Genomic DNA, 23684 nt, shown 5'->3' with positions numbered 1-23684 from the left:
TGGAGGTAATTCATCTAGAATGTCCAAGCCCTTACTGTAAAAGAGTTGGCTAGAGCACAGAGTATTATGCAGGCAGAGGTAAGAGCACTAAACATATGTTGCTGCTTTATCAGACACAATAAATAATGCACAACTTATGCGAGATATCAATTTCATCCCGTCCCTGGTTATCTGAGATTAGCACATCGGCATGCTGCCCCCAATGAAGGCAGTACTTCTACTCCAAGCCACTGATGAAGAATGAGTAGGACTCCCTTGACGGTAATGTGCACATGGTGTGCTTATCTTCCTTTATCTCTTCTATTTCCAGCTAGGGCGTGGACATGCAAGAGCATTTAACTCACTGCATCTTTTCTACTAAGCAATTTAATCAATGGAGCCAAAGTATTCAACGACCAACAACTGTTTCACTTGGCCATTTTCCCAAACAGAACTTCAGCACTCTTTGATCTTAATTAATTAATTAATTAATATGGTATCACTAAAAGGCTGAGCCCCGTCCTTTCTTTTTTTTTTAACATGGTCCACTTTCTACAACATCACATGATTAGGAACAAAAATGTTTATCAACAGTTATAGAAATATTACTGTAGTAATTTTTTCTTTTTTTTTTTCCTGTTTGTTTGTTTTTTTGAGACAGGGTTTTCTTGTGTAACCCTGGCTGCCCTGAAACTAGCTCTGTAGACCAGGTTATCCTCAAACTCACAGAAATCCACCTGCTTCTGCCTCCCCAGTAATGGGATTAAAGGCATGCTCCACCACCTAGCTGCTATAATAATCTGACAATTATATAAATAATAATCCACTGCCATCAAATTATTAATACATACTGTTTGTTTTATCAGAAGCAAGTTAGTACAAAAAACATTGTATTTAAAAGGTGCACCAGCACTTACTTGCTGCATGACTTGCAGAAATATGGACCTGTTGAAAGCGCCTCAGAGAACTAAAGGGTCCCTCATTACTACATCTAATTGACCCCAGACAAAATTTCTTTATCCTGTAAGCACTGAGCACCTATGACCAAACCTTACGGAAAGCACACTCAGGTGCAGTAATGTTCAGAAGAGGACAGGGCAGTTCAGAACTAAGTCCTAAAAGCCTCTGAAAAGGGGTTTCTGTGAAATTAATTTTAAATAATAGAACATGATATCCTGATAACAAGCAAAAATTACACACAACTTTAGGTAGATCCTAAAAACAGTCTTGAGATGTTATGACAAGTTCAGCATCAGAAAGAAGCATCCTGTGTATGTTAGATCCCGTGTTGGTTGGCAGACCTTATTAATAACACAAGATGCTTCAAAGAATAACCATTCCAGAAATCATGACCTCCAACAGCAGGCGAGCTTGAGGAGGAGGAGCCAGTCATTCAGGGTAATTTGGCATTCCTACTACCTGCTTAGTAATGAGTTGTTTTCAAACTACATTTCATTACACTCAGTCACTTTCTCTCACACTTCTTTCTCTATTTTAACTTTCAAAAGAAGTTTTATTGGGGTAGATGTTGTATTTTAAAAACAGCGTGGGAAGGAGTCACACCATACAACAGGGCCCATGTAGGAGGTTTATTGAGAGGAAGGGGAGAGAGAAGGGGCCAAGAAGGGGGCAGGGACGGGGGATGAGGAAGGGAAAGAGAAAGGAGACAGGAGATGGGCAAGGCCTGCCTTTTATAAGGAAAGGAAGTGAATGCACACAGGGGTGCTCTTAGTGGCTGCAGCTGAGGTATATCCTGTCAGGACTCTAAGGGCAGGGCAGTAGAGAGGCCTAAATGCCAACAGTATAACTGAAATACAAGTAACTGTGGAGTCTAAAGGTATAATTCTGTACGTTTGACTTTTTTTTTTAATAAAAAACCTTCCCCACACACAATAGGGCAGAGGAGTTCAGGAGATGGCTCCTTTGGCAAAGTGCTTGCCGAGTCCAGATTCCCAGGATCCATGTAAAAAGTCAGATTAGCAGCACCGGAGAGGCAGCCCCAGGGGGTCTCCAGCCTAACCAGCAAGTCCTGGGTTCAATGAACAGGGACCCTGCCCTGGAAAGCCAAGTTGACTGCACTGGCAGCCCACATGTAAGTGCTCTAGGACAACGGAGGGGTGCGGCCTGGCTCTGCAGTCAGAAAGTGTGTCTGTCCCCAGAGCTGCTTCTTCCCTTGCCGTCAGAGCCTTGCTTCTTCGCCCTTCCGGTGTGGACTATAGACATGGGACTCTTTTTTGTTTTTTTGAGACAGGGTTTTTCTGTGTATCTTTGGAGCCTTTCCTGGAACTCACTCTGTAGCCCAGGCTGGCCTCGAACTCACAGAGATCCGCCTGCCTCTGCCTCCCAAGTGCTGGGATTAAAGGCGTGCGCCACCACCGCCTATTTCTTTTTTTAACGTATATGAGTGATCTACCTGCATGCACACATTTATGTCAGAAGAGGGCATCAGATCCTATTATAGATGGTCATGAGCTACCATGTGGGTGCTGCGAATTGAACTCAGGACCTCTGGAAGGGCAGCCTGTGCTCTTAACCGCTGAGCCATCTGTCCAGCCCGTCCCCCCATGGAACTCTGTAAGAATCTTCTAGACCCTCAAGGCCAAACGGACTGGTAAGGAATCAGCTTCCCGAGCTGAGCAGTTACAAGGTTCTCTGCTTCTCCAGCATTAAAAGGCCACTGTTACTCTATACAGCCCCATCGTGTGATGTTGTAACAAAAATAAGTGAGCCGGGGAATAACTGAGGGGAAAGCCCAACACTGACCGCCAGTCCCCCTGCGCATGCGCACACGCCCACACACGCAGAAACAAACCATTCACATACCACAAAGATGAACATTCCCAAGCTTCCCTAAGATCCATTGTCATCCTGTCCCCTCTCTTTTCCTAGTCTTCCGTCCCTTCCTAAGGTAACCATTCACATGTTACCCATCTATAAAATTAGTCTTCATTCTCTAGAGTTTAAGAATCAGACTATGGACCTTGTAGCTTGGCGCCTTTCTTTCATTTAATCCAAGCATTAAGTATTTGAGATTGAGTATTGACATTGTTTTTCGAGACAAGGTTTCTCTGTGTAGCTAAGGTGTCCTGGAACTCACTCTGTAGACCAGATGGGCCTCCGAGATGCACCTGCCTCTGCCTCCCAAGTGCTGGGATTAAAATGCACCACCGCCACCCAGCAATAGTTCCTTCTTAGCTAAGTGTGGTAGCTCACTCCTATAATCCCAGAATTCAGGAGGCTAAGGCAGAGAAATTGCTGTGAGTCTGTGGCCAGCCTAGGCTACAGACTGAGACACTGTCCCCCAAAACAAAAACAAACCCCACTCATTCTTTTATTTACTTAGAAATAAGCCACTGTATTAACATACCACAATTTTTTGAGATAGGGTCTATTATGTAGTCCTGGATATCCTCAAACATAAAGATTTGTCTGCCTCTGCCTCCTGATGTGCGCCAACACACCCAGTACATCACATTTTTTTTTTTAATTTAATTTTGTTTTGTTTTCAAGACAGGGTTTCTCTGTGTAGCCCTGGCTGTCCTGGAACTCACTCTGTAGACCAAGCTGGCCTCGAACTTACAGAAATTTGTCTGCCTCTGCCTCCCGAGTGCTGGGATTAAAGGCATGCACCACCACCGCCCAGCTCATCACAATTATTTTTATCTATTCACTTGTGGATGAACATTTATTTCTAGTTTTTGTCTATTATAAGCTGAATTATTATGGACATTCATGCATAGACAAGTCTTCATAAATACATATGTATTCCTTTTTCCTTTTTGGTGGGTAAGTACATAGGGCCATATTGAAGATGTATGATTTTAAGATTTTTGTTTGTATGTCTCCACTTGCACCTGTACTCATATGCATACATACCTCCCCAACCCATGAACACACACACACACACACTTCATATTCTGCATGTAGATATCCAATTATTTGAGCCTTTATTTTAAAAATTATCCTTGGCCAGGTGAGATGGGTGTATGCCTGCAGTCCTAACCTCTCGTACGGTTGAGATAAGGGAATGACCACAACCTGAGATTGAGCCCAGGCTGGGTAACAGTAAAACTGTCTTTAAAAATTATCCTTTTCCGGCTGGGCAGTGGTGGTGCATGCCTTTGATCCCAGCACTCGGGAGGCAGAGCCAGTTGGATCTCTGTGAGTTCGAGGCCAGCCCAGGCTACAGAGTGAGTTCCAGGAAAGGCTCCAAAGCTACACAGAGAAACCCTGTCTCGAAAAAACATATATATATATAAAAGGATATATATATATCCTTTTCCACTGAATTACCTTTCCACCTTTGTTGAAAGTTAATGGGTTATTTCTGGGGACTATTTCTGTTCACCATGTTGTTTCACTACCTGTTTACAGCAATAATGAACTGACATGCTCACTGTGACTTCATGAATCCAGGAAATAAATGTAATACAACTGCATTTTTTTTCCCAAAGTGACTTTGCTCAGCTAAGTCCTCTGCGTTTCTGAAGAGGTCTGAGTACCAGTTTGTCCATTTCCACCAAGTAATTGCTGAGGTATGGACTGAGTTCCCATGGAAAGTACAGTACCCATCTGTGAGAACTAATCTCCTAACTACAGACTGTTCAATGCATAAACACGCTATCACTTGATTTATTTAAGCTTTTACATTTCTATCAGCTGTGAATTATAATACAAAGTGTATAATCTCATGTGTATTTTGTTACCTTTATCTCTACGTAATTACTTTTTTGGATGCTCCTGCAAATAGTACATTAAATTTCAACGCCTAACTGTTTTTTGCTAATCTACAGATAGGCAATTGAGTTTTATATGTTTAATTTATATTCTGCAACCGTCTCAAGCTGAACGGTTTTGGTATTGCTTTTCATATATACTGCAGGATGTGGCAAATCACGTTACCAGTGAGCACAGAAGTATTAGTTCTCCCTTCCTAAGTGCACTACTTTTTCTCTACCATCTCCACTTCTCTTCTCTATCTCACTAACTAGAAACTCTAGTACAAAGCTGAATGCTCCTTATCAGACTCTCACGTTTCACTATTAAAAATGAGATTAGCTACACAATTTTCCCAGATATGTTTACCAGGGAGCGGAGACCCCTGCTCCCCTCGTCTGTAGACATGAGTTGTTTTTAATCAGGAATGGATGTCCAATTCTGTCAATATTCTTTTCTGCTCAGGTGGTAACATGATTTTCTTTTTTTACACTGTTTATATAATAAACTGCATTTCTGGAATCATGAGTGTTCAGCCAACCTTAAGACTCCTGGGGATAAACCTTACTTGCTCATGATGTATCTTCCTTGTTTTGTAATTTTCTGAAATTCATTTGTAATAATTCTGCTAGCAGTTTAGCTATACTTATGACAGATACAAGTCTATGGCTCTGACTTGTAATGTCTATGCTACACATCACTGGGAAGTATTCTCCCCTTTTTAACAGCCGAAAGGGTTGTATACAACTGCTACTATCTCTTCCCTAAATATTTAGAGGAATTCCTTGATGAAGCCATTTGGGCCTACACTTTTTTTTCTGTAAGGTTTTTAACTGCAAATGCATTTTCTATGACAGTGACAAGCACTCTGGAAGTCTGGAGTCATGGGTTACCAGCTTTACAGTACTAAGTTACTCCTGATAATCTCTTACTATCTTTTTAGTAGCTATAGATTGGCTTTATGTTCTCTCTCTCTCTGTCCCAATACTGGTGGTCTGGCTCTCCTCTTGTTTTTCTGTCAGACTAGAAAGTATCTTTTTAAAGTTTTTTAAACTATCAACAGGAAAGAGCTCAATCTTTTACTTACATATTTAGATTTCATGTGTATGATTGTTTGCCTGTATGTATGTATGTGCCCATGGGTGTGTACAGCACCCATGGAAGTCAGGAGAAGGCATGAGATTCCTTGGACATGGAATTAGGGATAGTTTCAGACTTTGGCTCTGATGCTCTTTTCCCCGTTGTCGTTTGCTTTCTTCTTGAACATTCTTTATAGCCTGGAAGCTGAGATTATTGTGTTTATTTGCTACAGATTTCTCCTAAAATCTTCAGCTGCTTCTCACAAACTTTTGTGGTTTTACGTGGTTTAGGTTTGCATTTGCCTCAGTGTTTGATTTTGAGATGAAGGTCAGGATGTTAGTGATCTTCCTTACCCCAATGCTGGAGTTACCGTGGGCCACCATGTCTGGTTGTGCTTTCATTTTCATTCCCCTCAGAAAAATCCCTGTCACCTCACACCCCCGAGGCATGTCTCTCATCAGGTTATCCAGGCTAGCTAGACTCCAGCTCCTGAGCGCACACGGCCCATCTCAGGCTCTCAAGTGCTGGGACTACTGGGACATGCCACCACACTGGCTCCACTTCCTTTTTCCTATTTGACCCAAGGGTTACACAGAACAGTGTTGCTGCCTTTGTAAATATTTGAGGATTTTCAGATATCTTTCATTATTTTCCCGTTTTCAACTGTAGTCACAGAACTACTTTACATGACTCAAACATTCCCAATTTATTAAGACTTACACATTAAGTCATTTTTAAGGCCAGGATTAGTTTTTGTCAATGTTCCACGTGAACTTGTATAGAGTATGTGTTTGCTATTACTAAGTGAGATGTTCTACAACTATCAATTACATACATGAAATGGGTTGATGTTTTTTTTTTTAGTATTCTGCATTCTTGCTGATTTTCCAACTTCTGATTCTATCAATTATTTAGTATGATGTCTCTGATATTTTATGTTTTAAAATTTGATGACTTCCAGTTAGTTAACTTCTTCCACACAAACTGCCCTCCTGCCCTTATGCTTCTGATGTCACATCGAGAGTCTGTGGACAAATGTGAGGTCATGAAGACTTACTCCTTTTTATTTCCTAAACGTTTTATAATTTTAACTCACATCTAGGTGGTTGATCTATTTTGAGCTACTGCTTATATAAGGAATGAAGGAAAGGTATGACCTCATTCTTTTGCATGCAGAAATATAATCACTCCAGCATAACTTGATTAAACTATTATTCCCACCACTGAGTAGACTTGGCACTCACCTTGAAAGTCAACTGGACACAGATACTACTGTATTTATAGACTGTCAGTTTTACTCCATTGTCCTTATGTCACCACCATACAGTTTCATTAAGGTCTGTAGTAAGTATAAAAGTCACATTAGTCTTTTTGTTGATCTTTTTCAAGGCTGTTTTGGGAATTCAGGGACTCTTAAAATTCTAAATTAATGCAGAGATCTAGTTTCCATTTTAAACTGTTGTTACAATTTTATAGGGATAGCTTTGGAGAACCCTGACTTGTTAAATTATTACATTTCCATCAAGAACATAAAATAGATTTCCGTTTATTTAGGTATTCTTTACTATAGCAATATTTTGAAATTTTCAGGGTACAAGTCTTTTACCACCTTGGTTATATTAATTTCAATGTATTTTATTCTATGAGATGCTACTGCAAATGGAACTGCTTCCTCCTTTTCCGGTTTTGTGTGATATAGCAACACAAATGATCTGTGTGTTCTGATCTTTTTCCTTCCTTATATCCTTCTGAATCTCTTTTGGACCATGTTATCTGTGAGCAATGACGGTTTCATTTCCCATGAACTTTACTGACCCTGGGAATGTCAGCTTGGCCTCCTCAGACTCCCAGTTCCACCTTCTTACCTCTGGCAGATCTGCAGCCTCCACCTCGCTGGTGTGGCAAGGCAGTCACTGAGTCCGTCAGATTTGTTTGTCACCTCTTAGAGATCACTCTCCTTGTTACCTCATGTCCAGTATCTTAAAAAATCACTGCCAAACTATCTTTTCGGTTGTGTTCATCATTCAGATGGTGTGATGGTTAAATTCAGGTGTTCAACTGACTATTAGATACTTGGACATTTGGTCGAATATTAGTGTATGTATACGAGAGTAATTCTGCATGAAATTAACATCTAAACTGAGTAAAGCAGACTGTCCCCCTGATGTTAGACTCATCCGAACAAACAAATATGGCAGAGGAAGAGGAACCTCTTGCTGCTTTTTCACCTGAGACACCTCTTCCCTGTCTTTGAACAGAACTGGAACACCAGCCCTTCTCATGCCCCCAAATCTACAGTTTCCAATGGAAATTCATGCCATAGGCTTTCCTAGGGCTCCAAGATACTATGATTTCCCAGTCTTCACAATTGCCTAAGTCAATTAATTCTTTATCATAATAAACCTCTTCACAAACAAACAAACAAACAAACAAACGAAAAGAAACACACACAGACCACACAACAAAATTTCTCACTTCTGCCAACACTACGATACAGGTTGTGTGTCTGGGTACAGTGCCTCCCACTCACACTGCCAATGCCTGACATGTAAGTCTGCTGCATTTCTAAGACAGGAGGTTATTATTCGGCAAGTGATTACAATAGTCACAAATACCTTTTCCACATTCTTCTACAAGATTTGTACGTTTTTCATTGCTATGAGCCACGGTTCTTTATACCTCATTAATAAAATACGAGCTACAAAGGGAGAAAGGTAGTATGGAAAATAGTGAGTGGGACACAGACTAGGAGAAAGCACTTCACACTTCACAAGGTTATTTCCAAACATTGAGTTCATGCTCTGAACACCACGAGGCTCAACTGTTAGGCAGTTATAGTTCCCAGCCATGATACCCAAACCAGGTCCAGAGGTTACAAGACTTACCTAAGACCAGATAAAAAATAAATGCTGTGCAACACACAGTTTTAATCTCAGCACTTGAGCGGTGAAGACAGGAGAACCGTAAGTTCAAAGCCAGTCTGGGCCAAACAGGGGGAAAGTAATCCAAGATACAACAATAATAAAGTAAATAAATAATAAAACAACAACAAACTCTCGATTAAATATTGCTTCTTCTAACAAACTGTTCTACAATCAAGCAGCACAGGTAGGAAGGGGAGCCTGGGAACAGAATCAGACAGATCTGTGTGAGGCTTCCTTTCATGGACTTACTCTGACTCAACTGACCCTACTCGACTGACATTTGTTCACTGTCCTCTATACTCTACACCCTGTCTTCATTTCTCTTATGCAGCTTAGAACTCATGGCAGATCATTCATAACAACCTCTTGTACACACTCAGTTCCCTCTACCCTTCTTGCTTCAACGTAACCTAATGACTGTTTTTACAAAGAAGACCGCTAAATCCAAGTGAGTCCTTAGTATTACCTGCTAACTGTTCTTACCCCGTGTCCAGTGCCTCTTCAAACTCATGTGCACCAAAATAACCCAGTAGGCTTAAGAAACAGTTTCATCTTCAACGGTTCTCAATCATCAGGCCTCAGCTGGCCCCCGAGCATCGAGTCCAGGGACCACACTTGGGTAACAGAGCATCTCTTCAAATCTGATTCTTCTGTCCCCAGCTTTATTCTCACAGAGAAAGGGATAGGCAAGCAGAAGACTCTGTCTACTTGTCCCAACACCCAATCTACCTACTTCTCTGCTTACTCAGGTTACTCTGCTCAACCTGCAAACACCAAACGCCTCCCTTGCTTGTCCTCACACATATCACTGACCCTACTTCAAGGAATTCATCCTGGCTGCTTAGAATGCTACAGATAGATATCTGTGTGATTTGTCTCTCCTCTTCAAGTCCTCCACTTAAGCGTTCCTACAGAAAGGCTTTCCTACACTGAACTACAAAATTAGCAAACCTAGGGGCTGGAGAGACGGCCCTTTAGTTAGAAGCACTTGCTGCTCTTACATAGGTCCTGGGTTCAGCTCTCAGCACCCACATAATGCCTCACAGCTGTCAGTAACTCCAAGGGATCTGATGAGCTCTTGTGACATCTGCAAGCCCCACAGACACGTGTGGTACACATACACACATGCAGCCAAAACACCAGTACACACACAATAAAAATGAATAGAAAACATTTTTAAAAGATTAGAAAGCCTTTCCCACATGTACCTGATGCTACCTATCCCACCTACCCTGAGCTACTTACCTGTCATCTGACAGCTTACTTAGGGGTTTATTTGTCTATTGCCACGGGCTGCAGGAAAATATTTTAAGAACTCAGCTGGTTATGACAAAGCCACTACCTGGAGGGATCAAGGAATTGATCCTTCAGAGGAAGCCAAATTCCAAGGAGCATTTGGTGTTATTTGGCTTGTTATATATCAGCTGTCTTCTGTTATGAAAATCATGTGTGCCTTCATAGTTTTCCCATTGATTTTTCCCTAAGAATTGCTAACAGTGTGGACTGATCACTCTTTGGACATACACATTCAAGGTATTTGGGGAACAGCCTCAGGAAAGGCTTCCTTCCCCACAGCCCAGCCGTTTCTCCCCTTTCAGCAATGGAATCAGATATCTCCCTTAGCCACTTTCAAGGACTAACAGAAATAACAGTCTAGACTACCACATGCTAGTCTCCTGATTTAAGGTAAATTCCACAAGGAGACACCGCCTAGGTCAGGTGGACCTAAGTAATAGCTTTACACAATTTAGCTCGGACCCTCCTTTCTTACAGCCTTACTAACTTTATAGACCTCTAACTCCTTACCTAACCACTTCTAGGAATATTTAGATAACCTTCTGCACTGACAGCTATGCACAGTCAGAACCCCAGTTCAAGCCCCCTGTAATCATTGTCATTGGCAGCATCCGGCCAGGTCCATCCCCAGATGGAAGAACGTACCTTATCAGAGATACCTCTGTACTCTCTAAGAACAGACTTAAGCATCCAGACTACCCATTTGAGAAGGCCTGGCGGATGTGCCAATTAAGCTTAACTTCTTCCTTTCCCAAATCTTATCTCTAATTCCAGATATTCCTTTAACTATCACCACCAGAGGCATCTAGCTGTACACAGGTTGCCTAGTGACCGAACACACTCCCCCACCCTGCAGAAAAATGGCAGGTAACTTGGACAGATAGGAGCCACAGGAAAAAAGAAGGCAGTTTTATTTTCTCCCATTGACCTAGCAACTTATAGAATCTTAACATTTTCTACCAATCATGTTTAAGGTTATAACTGAGCACATAGGATCCCTCTTCTTAGATATTACCTGAATTTAGCCTTTAGTTAATTCATTTCCCCATTAGTCACTTCCCTTTTGGGTTGCAAATGATAATTAACAATTACTGCCCCTCTGTGTGATTCTTATCACCCCTCTGTTTTACCCTGGAAGCCTGGCTTTGCACTGTCAAGGGATTACTGCTTGTAAGTGTATATATACCGGGACTTCCAGGGCACAGAAGAACAGAAAAGAAGATCTGGAAGAATAAATGACTGGACTAAGAGCTCAGTGTGTTGAGATTCTATTTCCTGAAAATAGTCCTCGTCGTTCATAGTTCTCTCTCCTGAGCCCCTGGGATGTATAATGGTCCCTCTAATATTATACAAGAGTCTATGTGGAAACTTTGAGTAGAAAGAAGAAGCTGTCAAATTCTCTATGAAAAGAGAGGTGTAAAGGTAAGAAAATAAACAGTGCATGTTAACCTACTTATCTGAGACTCACGTTCATGAAATAAAACAAGAGTATAGTGTTGTGGGCTCAAGTATAGAATCCTCAAAATGCAGGGACAGAACTAAATGCAGGGCAGAAGCAGTGTACACCTAGGAAACTGAGCTCTTGCCCAGCATCCAGGAGGTCTGGGTTCAACCTCCAGTACCATGTACAACAGCAGCAGCAGCAGTCACTAAAAGTAAGTGCTCAGAAGAAACAGACTCACACAAATTTTTCTTTTAAAAGGGGCTCGGAAGATGGCTCACTGTGTAAAAGTGCTTGTGCACAGCACACGCCTGACAATCTGAGTTCAGACTCCCCAGAACTCAAGTAAAAGCCAGACTTGGTAGCACAGACGTCTATAATCCCACAGTAACACTACGAAATGGGAGCTGGAGACAAGAGAATTTCAGAAGCTCAGAGACAGTCAACTTGGCTGATGCTGCAGCAGAGAGAAGCTGTCTCGAGGAAGGCAGAAAGACTAGGACTGATTCCCAAAGGCTGCCCTCTGAACTCAACACAAGCACCACAGTGCATGCACATCCCTTCACACAAATACAAAGACACAAACAAGAATGCACACCTTCTCTCCCTCTCTCCTTCCCTACATACATACAATGTGTAACCACACACACACACACAGATATGCACTAGCAGTTTATGCTATGCAGGGTTTTATGGACAGTTATACAACTATCTAGGCTTTTTGTACATATCCAAAAATATCCGGACACACTTGTCCTGTATAAAAGTACCATCGTGTCTGTTTGGAGTAGACTTGCCCGGTATAAAAAAAGTGCCCTCATGCATATTTGGACTGCACCAATTGTACTCACTGAGTTCATAATCATAATGATAATAAAGGACATGAAATTAGGACGGGAATGTAGGAAGGCATCTTCAAGGAATTGGAGGGGAGTGTATAAGTGGGTTGAATATAATCTAAATACATTGCATGTATATATGAAATTCTCAAAAAAAAATATTATATTTTAAAAATATCCTCCAGTCTTTTCCTAAACAATTTCAGCCTTTCTTACCTTACTAATAACTGGCCCTATAGAGCCTCGAAATTCAGGGTCTGACCCAGTCAACTATCAGCTTTCAGGAGCAAACTTCTGAGGCGGAGGGAACCCACTTCGTTAACACTCAGGTGGTTATTCCAGCGCCCTCTCAGGTAAGGCACAGCTCACACTGAGACCCAGGGCCGCCTGGCTCATGGGAAGCAACTGCTGTGTCTTACTAATGTGCCCGCAGCTGAGCTCCTGGAGACACTCCAAGTCACTTCTCATCACAGCAGCTGTTTAAAATCCTTTCTCCCTCGTCTTATTAGTTGTTCAGTTTCACCCTCACTCCCGTCTCCATGCTTAGCAAAAACATGACGGACTCACTATAGAAAAAGTTAAGCCTCAGCCAGGCAGTAATAGAATGCACACGCCTTTAATCTCATCACTCAGGAGGCAGAGGTAGGAGGATCTCTGAGTTTGAGGACAGCCAGGGCTGCTACACAGAGAAAGCATGTCTGGGGACAGAGGGAAGTTTAGCTTCCTCTCCCTGTATTTCAAGCTTTCTTCTTCTTATCAATAATATTCTTCTTTGCCATCTCTTTTCATGCAATAGTAATTGATGTACGGTTTCCTTTCCAAGACTTCTAGCTCCTTCATTGCCTTTCATACACAGCAGGACTTCTGGAACATCATAGTGATGACATCCTTGTATTCTCTGACTTAACCTGCAGGTCTTCAGTGTCTTCTCCCTGGCACATACCTTCAGCATTTCCAAATCAAGATGGCTAGGCTACTGGCTTCTCATAATCATGTTTATTTTAAATGTCTCAAAGATAAAATATCCACAGGGAGTCAGTTCCAGACTCATACAAAACTTTTTCTCTATTTAAAAACAAACAAAACAAAAAAACTTTGCCACACACTATTTTTTGGATAAGACATTAAACATATCTACATTATCCTTTCAAAAAGTGTTTTTACATGGCTGGAGAGATGGCTTATCATGGCATTTGCTGCCAAGCCTAACGACCTGAGTGTGCTCACATGATGGAAGGAGAGCCGACTTCTACAGGCTACCTACCCTCTGACCTCTACACATGTAACATGGCATGTACGCAACTATCCACACACACCAAATAAATAAATCAAAAATGTATTTTTTAAACTTTACAATATATTATCTTTCTGGGCATTTTAATCACAAGCAGCTAATTGTTGAAAGGTTTATTTCAAGTGTTTTTTTATTACTGAATGGTTTTCTTTTTGTCATAACTATGAATGCAGGCTACATTTGATCATTTCACAATAGCATGACACAGGTAAATGGCCTTATAAAACTGAAAAATTTTTTAAATTGAACTATATAATTTAACTAGTGGCCAAAAGAGCCAAATAGTCTTATATAAAAATCTTAGTAGAAAAAAAGATCAGACCATCAGCTTTACAATACGAACCAGCCAACAGAAAACTGATTCCAAAACCAATCTTGGGATGTTTAATAATGTATACTTTTATGACATGACATTCAGCTGTTGTTTTACCTTCCAGCTAGACTGAATCGAATTGTAACCACCCTTATGGCATTGTACATATGCAGGCAGCAAATGCACTCCACTGAAGCAGAGCAGTGTGTGTAAAAGGGCTCAATTAAATGGTGGAATGTTTCTTGTAAATTAAAGCCCTACTGAATAATCATCTTCTATGCAAATTATCTTTCTTGGGGTGCTCGACAATATGCCATCATCATATGTAGCTGCTTTAATACGTGCTTATTTGTAATGCTTGACATAATGAATTCTCCCTCTTTATTCCCTTAGAAATGAAAATGAGAATGTGAGCTTTTTAATTTTTCCTTGCTAGACTGCCTTTGTGAACACACCAGTAGGAATACACTGTATCTTTATAATCCATAGTGCAGAAGATTTTTTTTTTTTTTTTTTTGAGGGAGGGTTTCTCTGAAGCCTTGGAGCCTGTCCTGGAAATCTCTCTGTAGCCTGGGCTGGCCTTGAACTCACAGAGATCCCCCTGTCTCAGTCTCCCAAGTGCTGAGATTAAAGGCATGCACCACCACTGCCCAGCCCCAGAAGAATTATTTAATCACATGAACACTACTAGTACATTTATCTGGAAAATTTTTGAATAGATTTCTTATGAAAAACACCATGTCGATCTTTCCTGTCTCAAAAACGTAAATTTTCCCAGAAGTCCAGCTCATTATCCTATCCTTATTAAACACCTTAAGTTCCTATTCTTACAAGAAAACCAGCCGGGTGGTGGTGGCACACACCTTTAATCACAGCATTCGGGAAGCATAGGCAGGCGGATCTCTGAGTTCAAGGCTAACCTGGTCTACAGAGTGAGTTCCAGGACAGCCAGGGCTACACAGAGAAACCTTGTCTCAGAAAAAAAGAAGAAAAAGAAAACCATACGCTGAAGTACAACTACACAAAATAGAGATTGTTAGCATAACAGATCAGAGAAGTCCACCTACAACCTAAATTTCACACACCACTGTACACTGTAGGGCTCAGTGGCCAAGTGTTTGCCTAGCGAGCAGAAACCCTGGGCTTGGTCCTAGCACTAAAACAAACTGTATGTCCAGATGGACGTGATGGTCCATGCCTGAAATCCTGCACCAGGAGGACTACTGTGAGGTCAAGGTCAGCGTGGGCTACGGTGATTCCGGGTTAGCCTGGGCTAGAGTGTGCCCTGACAAAACACTACAAAACAAAACTGTATATTGTGTGTGTGTGGATGAGTCAAAGTTAATCCAGTTCTCAATGGGGTTTAAAAAACACACAGGAAAATTAGTACCAAATAAAGTTAAAAGATGGTGTCTCTGGGTAACACTTTGACATTGCTGAGACAGAAAGCTGGTGTCCCCGGTGGGTACAAATTCAGTTCCCCTGGTGCTAATGGTTCACTTCTTGTAACACCCAACAAAAACTCCCCATTCAAAAAAAAAAAAACCCAAAGCATTCATTCACAGTAATTTCTTACATTCATTCACAGTAATTTCTTACAACTTCCACTGCCACACATCCCCTTGAGCATTCTTATGCACATGTTATATCACTCTAAACTCAGAGGAGAGTAGTATCAAAGGTGCTGTGGAGGAATCCAAGTGACAAGCCAGTCCCTGGACCTGAGCCTGGCTCGGCAGGAGAGCCGGGAAGAAATGCTAATTCCGTATCATACTTTCCTGACTCATGAAGGGCTTTATGGATGCATGCTTTCTTCCTTCCACCTCCAAACCCTTCTTCTAAAAGTCATTAGTTTACCTGCTAAGTCATAAATATTAACTGCACTTTAAAAATAGCTTCTCAGAGGCCTGTTATAGGTCATGAGGATAATTCCAGGTGACCTCTAGGTTCAATTAAATACCACAACTGTTAGTAAGTAAGAGTGATAACCACTGAGTGTGTAAGTACCTGAGACCTGGTAGGAGCTCACTACAAAAATCAGCACACTCAATGGCTGAGCACAACTTAGGTCTTAGTCACAGATATGTGCCCACAGGAATCCTGCAATACAAGCTTTGTGTTTCTATTACTCAGTGGAGTAGAAATACAGTCTCTACCCGTATTATGGGCTACATATAAAGTGTACCTTGAAAATGCTCATGCACTGAAGGCTTGGATGATGACTTTCTGGAAGCATCTGGATCCTGAGGGCTCTAGATTAAGCCATTAATGGAGCTATCCCTCCACGGCATCACTGCACACAGTAGTTTTGAGGGATGGGGCCTACAGAGAAGAGGTAGGGCACTGGGGCTTGCCTGTGAAGGCAGATCTTGTTCCCTGGCCTACCCTATCCTCTGCTTCTTCACAGCTGCCTTGAGGCCATCAGCTCTATTACATCACAGGCCTAGAAACAATGGAGATGTTAAGTAAAACTCTTAAAGGTTTACTATTGGGAAAAAAATAAAATCAGCATTGCAAAAAGATTCCTAATTGCCTTAATAAAAACTAGTCAAATTTTGCACAATCCCCAATGACAGGTTTCACTCCCTGATAATAAGTTTATCTGCTGACACAGTAAGCTATCAAGACAAATTAACAAGTAAAAGACCAGGTATAGTTGAGCAAAGCACTCCCAGGTGAGTCCTCCAGCCCCCAGAGAGTGAGGCTGGGGGTGGGGGGGCAGAGATCAAACCTGTTCTAAAGAAGGGGTTAAATACCCTGCGGGTGCAGGACAGACACATCCCCACAAGCTGGGTTTGTGCCCAATTATAACACTTTGGGCAGGGATTGGGGAGCTGGCAGCCTCAGGGGAGAAGCCTCAACTTGGCGGTTTTTCTGAGACGGCAGGTTTTGGAGAGAGAGAACTGGGGCCAAGCTGGAGATTCCAGCAGAACACCCCAGTAGCCACAAAGACAAACTAGATTAGAGATAGCATGCAGATCGCATGTGGACATAAAGTTATCTGTCCTTAACTACCACAAAGAAATATAATCTCAGCTTTAGTTCCACAAGCTTTCATAGTACACTGAATTAAACTTCATTTTTTCCATCTTTTAAATTTCACCAAACCATTACCATATTTTTTAAACTTGTAAATTATTTATTCTTAGTTAAATTCACTATGTGAGTTCAGTGGCTAGCATCTGAGGTCAGAGAATATGCAAATACCAGAACTGTGGTGGTATGTTTAAAGGACAGTTCCATCTTCATCTAGCACTCTCCACAGGATCCTCCTTACCTCTGTGTCTGTTTAAATCATGCTCATCACCACCCTGACCTAGATACTCACAAAGCAAGTCCCTGCCTGCTCCAGCAACAAGTAGCCTTTCTAGGAGCTCCCTTTTGCCATCTATCCTGCCCCACATTTCACAACACTGCCACTTAGGTGAACAGTACAATGTCTGTCTTACTCAAATAAAGCTAGCATCCTTCTCTCAAAATTCAGTAACTAACTGGGAAGGCTGCCACTCAGTCCACAAATGCACATAATTTGCTACTACTGTAGTAAGATGGCTAGTTTAAAAGTGTTCATAATATATTACCTGTGTGACCTGTGTGAAAGACACAAACACACAATAATACTTCAAATTAAAAAAAATGCTTAAGACATATACATTTGTCTATGAGAGGTGGCTTTAAAGACATATTTAATTCAAGATTTCTTTCAGGATTTCATTTATCTTATTTTATGTGTACGAGTGTTTGCCGTATGTACATATATGCACCACTCCTGTGCCTGTGCCCAAGGAGCCCAGAAGAGAGAGTCGGATACACTAGAACTAGTGTTAGAGATATTAGGCACCATGTGGTCAGTGGGAAGCACACTAGAGTCACCGAGTCAGGATTTCTTGAATTCAATTTTCTCAGCACCCAGGGGTAGGAGGTGTTGGGGTGGTGGGGTGGTAGGAGGGTGTGGGGGGGAGGCAATGATAGTATTTAAAGTCAATACTAATCATCTTATGTGCCTGGCACTCTGCCCACACGAAGTCACTCAATCCTGAACAACTCACTGAAGCACGTGCTCAGTGTCACTGTAAATGTGGGACAAGAGCCCGGATGGCGAGCAAGCAGAAAGGCTAGAGAGCAGTACCAACGATAAATGATAGCGCCAGTAAGACGAGGCCAAAGTCTGCTTTTAACTAGGCAAAAGACCCCGGTACTGACACCAGAGCTGCTGGGGTGGACTGCACCTGGAAGACCGGAGGAAACAGACTTGGGCTTCTTTTCCCCCCAAAACGTTATCTTTACAACAAAGACCAGTTAAATTATTAATCACAAAAGGCACTCAGGTGCTAGAAAGGCACAGATTAAATGATGACAGAAGATGCACACACTTGCACAAGGAGCCAGAAGCCTGCTTCACTTCTCCCGATCGCTTCATCAACAGAAGGCACGGGTGAAAGATTCAAACACATGAAGATGAACACTGAAAGTCCCTAACCCCGTAGACAGCTGAAGACACTGCTACCTGCCCTCAGTAAGACTGCATCACATCCACCCTGGGAAGACGGAGATACTTGATTTCAAAGATTTTTTGTTTGTTTGTTTTTCGAGACAGGGTTTCTCTGTGTAGCCCTGGCATTCCTAGAACTCACTCTGTAGACCAAGCTGGCCTCAAACTCAGAGATCTGCCTGCCTTTGCCTCCCAAATTCTGGGATTAAAGGTGTGCACCACCACGGCCCAGCTCAATTTCAAAGATTTTCAAAGACACAACTATACAAAATCTTTCATGCTTGTAAAAATACTTTTAAAAATGCTGGTGAGGTGTCTCAGCAGGTAATTGTGCTTTCCAGGCAACCCTGATAACCAGAACCCATGTGGAAAAGCTGTATGCAGTGGCTCCTGTGTCTAACCCCAGCCCCGCACCCCTGGAAGCAGGTGGAGAGCAGCAGTCCATGGTGGGCTAGCCTGGGGTATGTATCATAGCAGCAGAAACAACAAAGACTTTCCTTAAAAAACAAAACGAAAGGCGAGAACCCACTCCTGAAAAGTTGTCCTCTAACCTACACACACACTTTTTAAAAAGTGTAACAACAATAAAATAAAATACAGCAATTCTACAAGTACAGCAAAAGGAATAATATATAATTCATAACTGTAGAGTATCAGGTCCAAAGGAAACTCCCAATTCCCCAAACTCCAAAAGCAGTATATATGCCCAGAAATGACAGTCTTGGACCACCTCACACCAGAGCATAAAAGGAGTTCCTGTGGTGAGATAAAAGCCAGCATTCCTCAGGATCTTTTGACAAGGTTCCCTTTGACAAAAGGAGTCCCCTCCCTTGCCATTGGCAGAAGAGTTGTAGACCTATACCCTGGTTACATATCAAAGCCCATCTCTGCCTCCAGGTTCCTACAGCCCCTATCCTAAGTATCCTTTATACATTTCCAAGCCCCCAAGCTACCTAGCATCCTAGCCCTTCCTTCTCACCTCTCTAACTGGCAAGGTTTTACACACACACACACACACACACACACACACTGCATCTCCACTATTCTCTGCCTTCCCTCCCAGAGAGCCCTGTCCATGTCAGTCTGTTTTTCTCTCTCTCTACTCTGGACTGTTCCAGATGCCTCTGGCTGTTCTCTCTTATCTACAGTCAAAACCTTCCCCCCAGGGAGCAGCCATCTCAGTGGTATCTTCCCTGTGCCCCTCGTACATATACAGCATATTAACACAGGTTTTCAGCGTGTTTTCTTTATGCATATTTAAATACCTGTCGTGTCTAGGGGATATAGAAGACAGAAGGGCTGTTTCTTTCTTTTTCTACTTGACAACCTTACAGCAGGAATTTTTCCTTCTGCGACAAGCTTCTACCTGCTCTGGCCATCACACACCGGCCCCCTTCCCTCCACTCTCTCCATCCCTTCTTCCACTCACTCTGTCACTCAGCTGCAGCCCTGAGCTTCATCAGACACACGTCTAGGTACTTGCTCTAAACACCTTGCTTTAAGTCCTTACTTAAGAGTCACGTGTTCAGTGAGCTCTTTTTCTGTTGGTTTTTGAGACAGGGTATCACTATGTAGCCTTGGCTGTCCTGGAACTCACTCTGTAGACCAGCCGGCCTCGAACTCACAGAGATCTACGGACCCCTGCCCCTCAAGTGTTGAGATTTAAGGTGTGCACCATCATGCCTGGCTCAGTGAGTTCTTTTGGCTAACTCTATCCCAAATGTCAAGCCTTAACCCTGAAACATGCCCTCATCCTCTTCCCTACTATTTTCTTCTAATCACACTATCTCTTAGGAGTTCTTTGTTCTTGTTTGGTCTCTCTGCCCTACTCAAATTAAAAAATTTACAAAGACAGGTGATAGTATTCAGACTCACTTCTTGAAATCCTGGCCAATAAGCAGATAACACTCCGGCCTGCCCAGTCCTGATGTCATCTTACATAAAGCCCACTTTAAAGGAAAACTCCCCCCTTTCTTTCTTTTTTTTTTCTTTCTTTTTTTTTTTCTTTTTTTTTTTTTTGGTTTTTCGAGACAAGGTTTCTCTGTGTAGCTTTGCGCCTTTCCTGGAACTCACTTGGTAGCCCAGGCTGGCCTCGAACTCACAGAGATCCGCCTGGCTCTGCCTCCCGAGTGCTGGGATTAAAGGCGTGCGCCACCACCGCCCGGCCCCCCCTTTCTTTCTATACCCATGAGGTGTGCACTCCTCCCTCCCTCCCTTCCCCCTTTCTCCTATCCTGCATCCCCTCTCCCCTCCCCCCAAAATAAACTCAAAGCATGGTGTGAGTGACTTTCCACAGCTCCGCACCACAGCCACGTCTGCACGATGTGTCTTCCTCACCCACCAGGGCACCTTGGCCCAAACTGCCAAGGCTTCCCACATGCAGCATCATAACCTTGGTGCTGCGTGTGAAAGGTTGATCAATGGCGCGGTGGCGGTGCTGGTGCTGGTTACTGCGTGGAAAGGTCACGGTCACGACAGAACCCAGTGTTAAGTTTTCAGAGCTTTATTAGGAGGGAAAAGAGGGGTAGGGGAGACAGGAGGGCCAGGCCTGGAGAGAGAGAAAGACGGTGGGATGGGGGGAGAGGGGAGCAGAGCAGAGCAGGGAGGGAGGGAGAGGGATCTGCGTCCGGCCTTTTAAGGCGCATAAGTAGTCGACAGCGTACACTAATGACGGAAGACGCAAGACCTTTTGCTCAACTCCTGACCTGTGCATGTGCAGTCACGCAGCTGGAGTAAGGGCAGAATCCTAACAGCGTCACTCCTGGCGCTTTCTCCTGCCTGCGGTCAGCCTGAGACGTGCCAGGATCTCTAGAACCTTCAACACCACCATCATAATCGGTAAGTCCTCCTTCTGGCCATTTCCCACAAGTGATGATTCATCTCATCTCGACTGTGGTCTCTCACCTCTTGGCCCCATACAAATTCTGGTACCAGCAACCACACGTCCCTCTGGCTTAGCGGCCCTCCAGCCCCTGTTCTCTGTTTGAGGAAACACTGCAACAGCCTTTGCCATTTCGCCTGGACCTCAGCAACCTTCAGGCCCATCTATGTGTTTCTGATTGACTTTCGAATACTTGAGTTTATCTGTTCCATTTTTAGTTCTGTAAGTCTTAAAACAAAAACAAAGGGGGTCGGGGGACACATGGTCAGGCAGGCACCATCCTGGCTAAGGTCAAAGATGGACAGGTCATATGACCTCACCGACAACTTTACTAAGGGCAGCAGGGAGCCACATCCTGTCTGTGGCTCAAGCATGGGGAAGGCGCCCGGTGCCTCATCCTCAGCCCATCCCTCCTGCCCAACCAGGCTCCGACCAGGGAAGGGGCCCCAGGCAGCTCTGAGATCATGGCAGCACCAGGCTTGAGGGTCCCTGTGGGCAGGGCTGGATCAGAATTCATCTCTGAGCTACGATTACTAGATTCAGGTTAGCACAAGTTCAAATGTCTTTTTGATATAATGTTAAAACTGTTTTATGCTGTTCTTCTTTATGGAAAAGCTGGCTCTAGGGTTGGATTATGGCTCTTCCTTCGCCTGGACCTTAACAGTTTTGCCAAGTGATCTCCTCCAGAAACCCCAGCTTGTTTTATATATATAAAAGTCAAGCCTCACTTTTTCTAAAGTTACTAGGTCTCTCAATAAAAAGTGTTCTAAGATATGAAAGTCCATGCATGCTTTGAGGGTCTTAAAAAATTGACATAAGGGGCTGGAGAGATGGCTCAGGGCTTAGGAACACTGGCTGCTCTTCCAGAGGACCTGGGTTCAATTCCCAGCACCCACATGGCAGCTCACAACTGTCTGTAACTCCAGTTCCGGGGCATCTAACACCTTCACACCAATGCACATAAAATAAAGTTAAATAAATTATTTTTAAAAAATGATTTAAGATATAAAAACTAGTTACAAAGTTACAAATAGGTGATTTAAATGGTTCAGGTTACTTTCCCCTTCTAATATATTGTTATATTAAGATTTTAAAATTTCAGGTTTTAACATTAATAGAGTTCTGATGCTATTCTGGTCACAAGTTCAAGATTTTGGATTTTCTTTGGTTATCTTCCAAATATAAACTTATATGTATGAGTCTACTGCTGTTTTTCAGATATCCATTACCTGCTTTTTATGTCCTTTTATAAAATAAAAATTCATATAAGCTTGAAAGAATCAAAAGAAATCATAAAACTTAGATCCACTTCACAGAGGTCAAAAGAACTCCAGATAAATAAGTTTTCCTCACCTGTCTAATCTTGAGGATGGCATTTTTCTCTTTCCTGGTCTCTTCTTCCCAATTACTAAGACCATGGGCCTAAAAGTTCCAAATAAGTTCATAAATTTTAACTTTATCTCTAGTCTACCTGTTTCAGCAGGTTTCCATTTGGCTGAATGACACATCCAGGCATCGGCTACTGACTTCAATCTGTGAGACAAGGACTTGCTGAAAGCTGTTATGGACTAAACCAGCTGATCAAATCAGATGCTTCTGATGAATACCCCATTGCTTAAATTCCCTCCTTACCTTTGACTAGCCTTTCAACCTCCCTGGACTCTGACCATCTACGCCCTGTTTCAGCCTGAAGCAATTATGGGAGGAAATATCTCATCCTCCCTTTTCCTCTTCCAGAATGGTGCTCAAAGGCACTCAGAATGGTCCAACATTTGACATACCATCATAGGCTTTCCTACAACACAGCCTCTAACAAAACTAGGCTGTCTCGAACCCCTGGCAACAGGATTATTTACCTTTATACCAAGAAGGTTGGGAAAGCCTCTAAATCTGAATGCAGTGTGTGCCCACGCAGGCTTCGAGGGGTTCGTGCTGTGAGACCAAAAGTCCTTATGAGACTGTCTAAGATAAAGAAGCAAGTCAGCAGGACCTACGGTGGGTCCATGTGTGCCAAGTGTGTCCGTGACAGGATCAAGCGAGCTTTCCTTATTGAGGAGCAGAAAATTGTTGTGAAAGTGTTGAAGGTATAAGCACAGAGTCAGAAAGCGAAATAAATATGCAGCTTTTTAAATTAAAAACAAACAAACAAAAAAGAAATCGTCCTTTACTCCCTGCTCCCAAAACAGGCTAAAAGCCTAAGTTAAAGGTTAAACCCCCTGGCATAGGGGACAAAATGTCTACCTAATGCTCACTGATATACCAGGAAACTAGACCCAAAACTGTCAATTGATAGATTTATTAACTAAAATGATTCTGCAATAAGATAAGACACTTGACCTTCTTTATGCAGAACCAAAGAGGTACCATATGACCATAAGAAATTATTATTTCTATATAAACCACTCAGGATTATAATCTGGCTGTACTCA

At 42.5% G+C, this 23684-nt stretch overlaps 1 protein-coding gene across 1 annotated transcript; it reads left to right on the top strand.

The window, feature by feature from the left end:
- The first annotated feature begins 23015 nt into the window (after nucleotides 1–23015).
- LOC131904743 (large ribosomal subunit protein eL34-like) lies at nucleotides 23016–23365 on the top strand. Its single transcript, XM_059255788.1, has one exon. The coding sequence runs from the start codon at nucleotides 23016–23018 to the stop codon at nucleotides 23343–23345; it is 330 nt and encodes a 109-aa protein (XP_059111771.1). The 3' UTR covers nucleotides 23346–23365.
- The last annotated feature ends 319 nt before the right edge of the window (nucleotides 23366–23684 follow it).

The sequence above is a fragment of the Peromyscus eremicus genome, chromosome 2 (genome assembly GCF_949786415.1).
Source record: "Peromyscus eremicus chromosome 2, PerEre_H2_v1, whole genome shotgun sequence".
NCBI classification, from domain to species: Eukaryota; Metazoa; Chordata; class Mammalia; order Rodentia; family Cricetidae; genus Peromyscus; species Peromyscus eremicus.
Note: the sequence above shows the minus strand (reverse complement) of the source record. Positions and strands in the feature narration are given on the sequence as shown.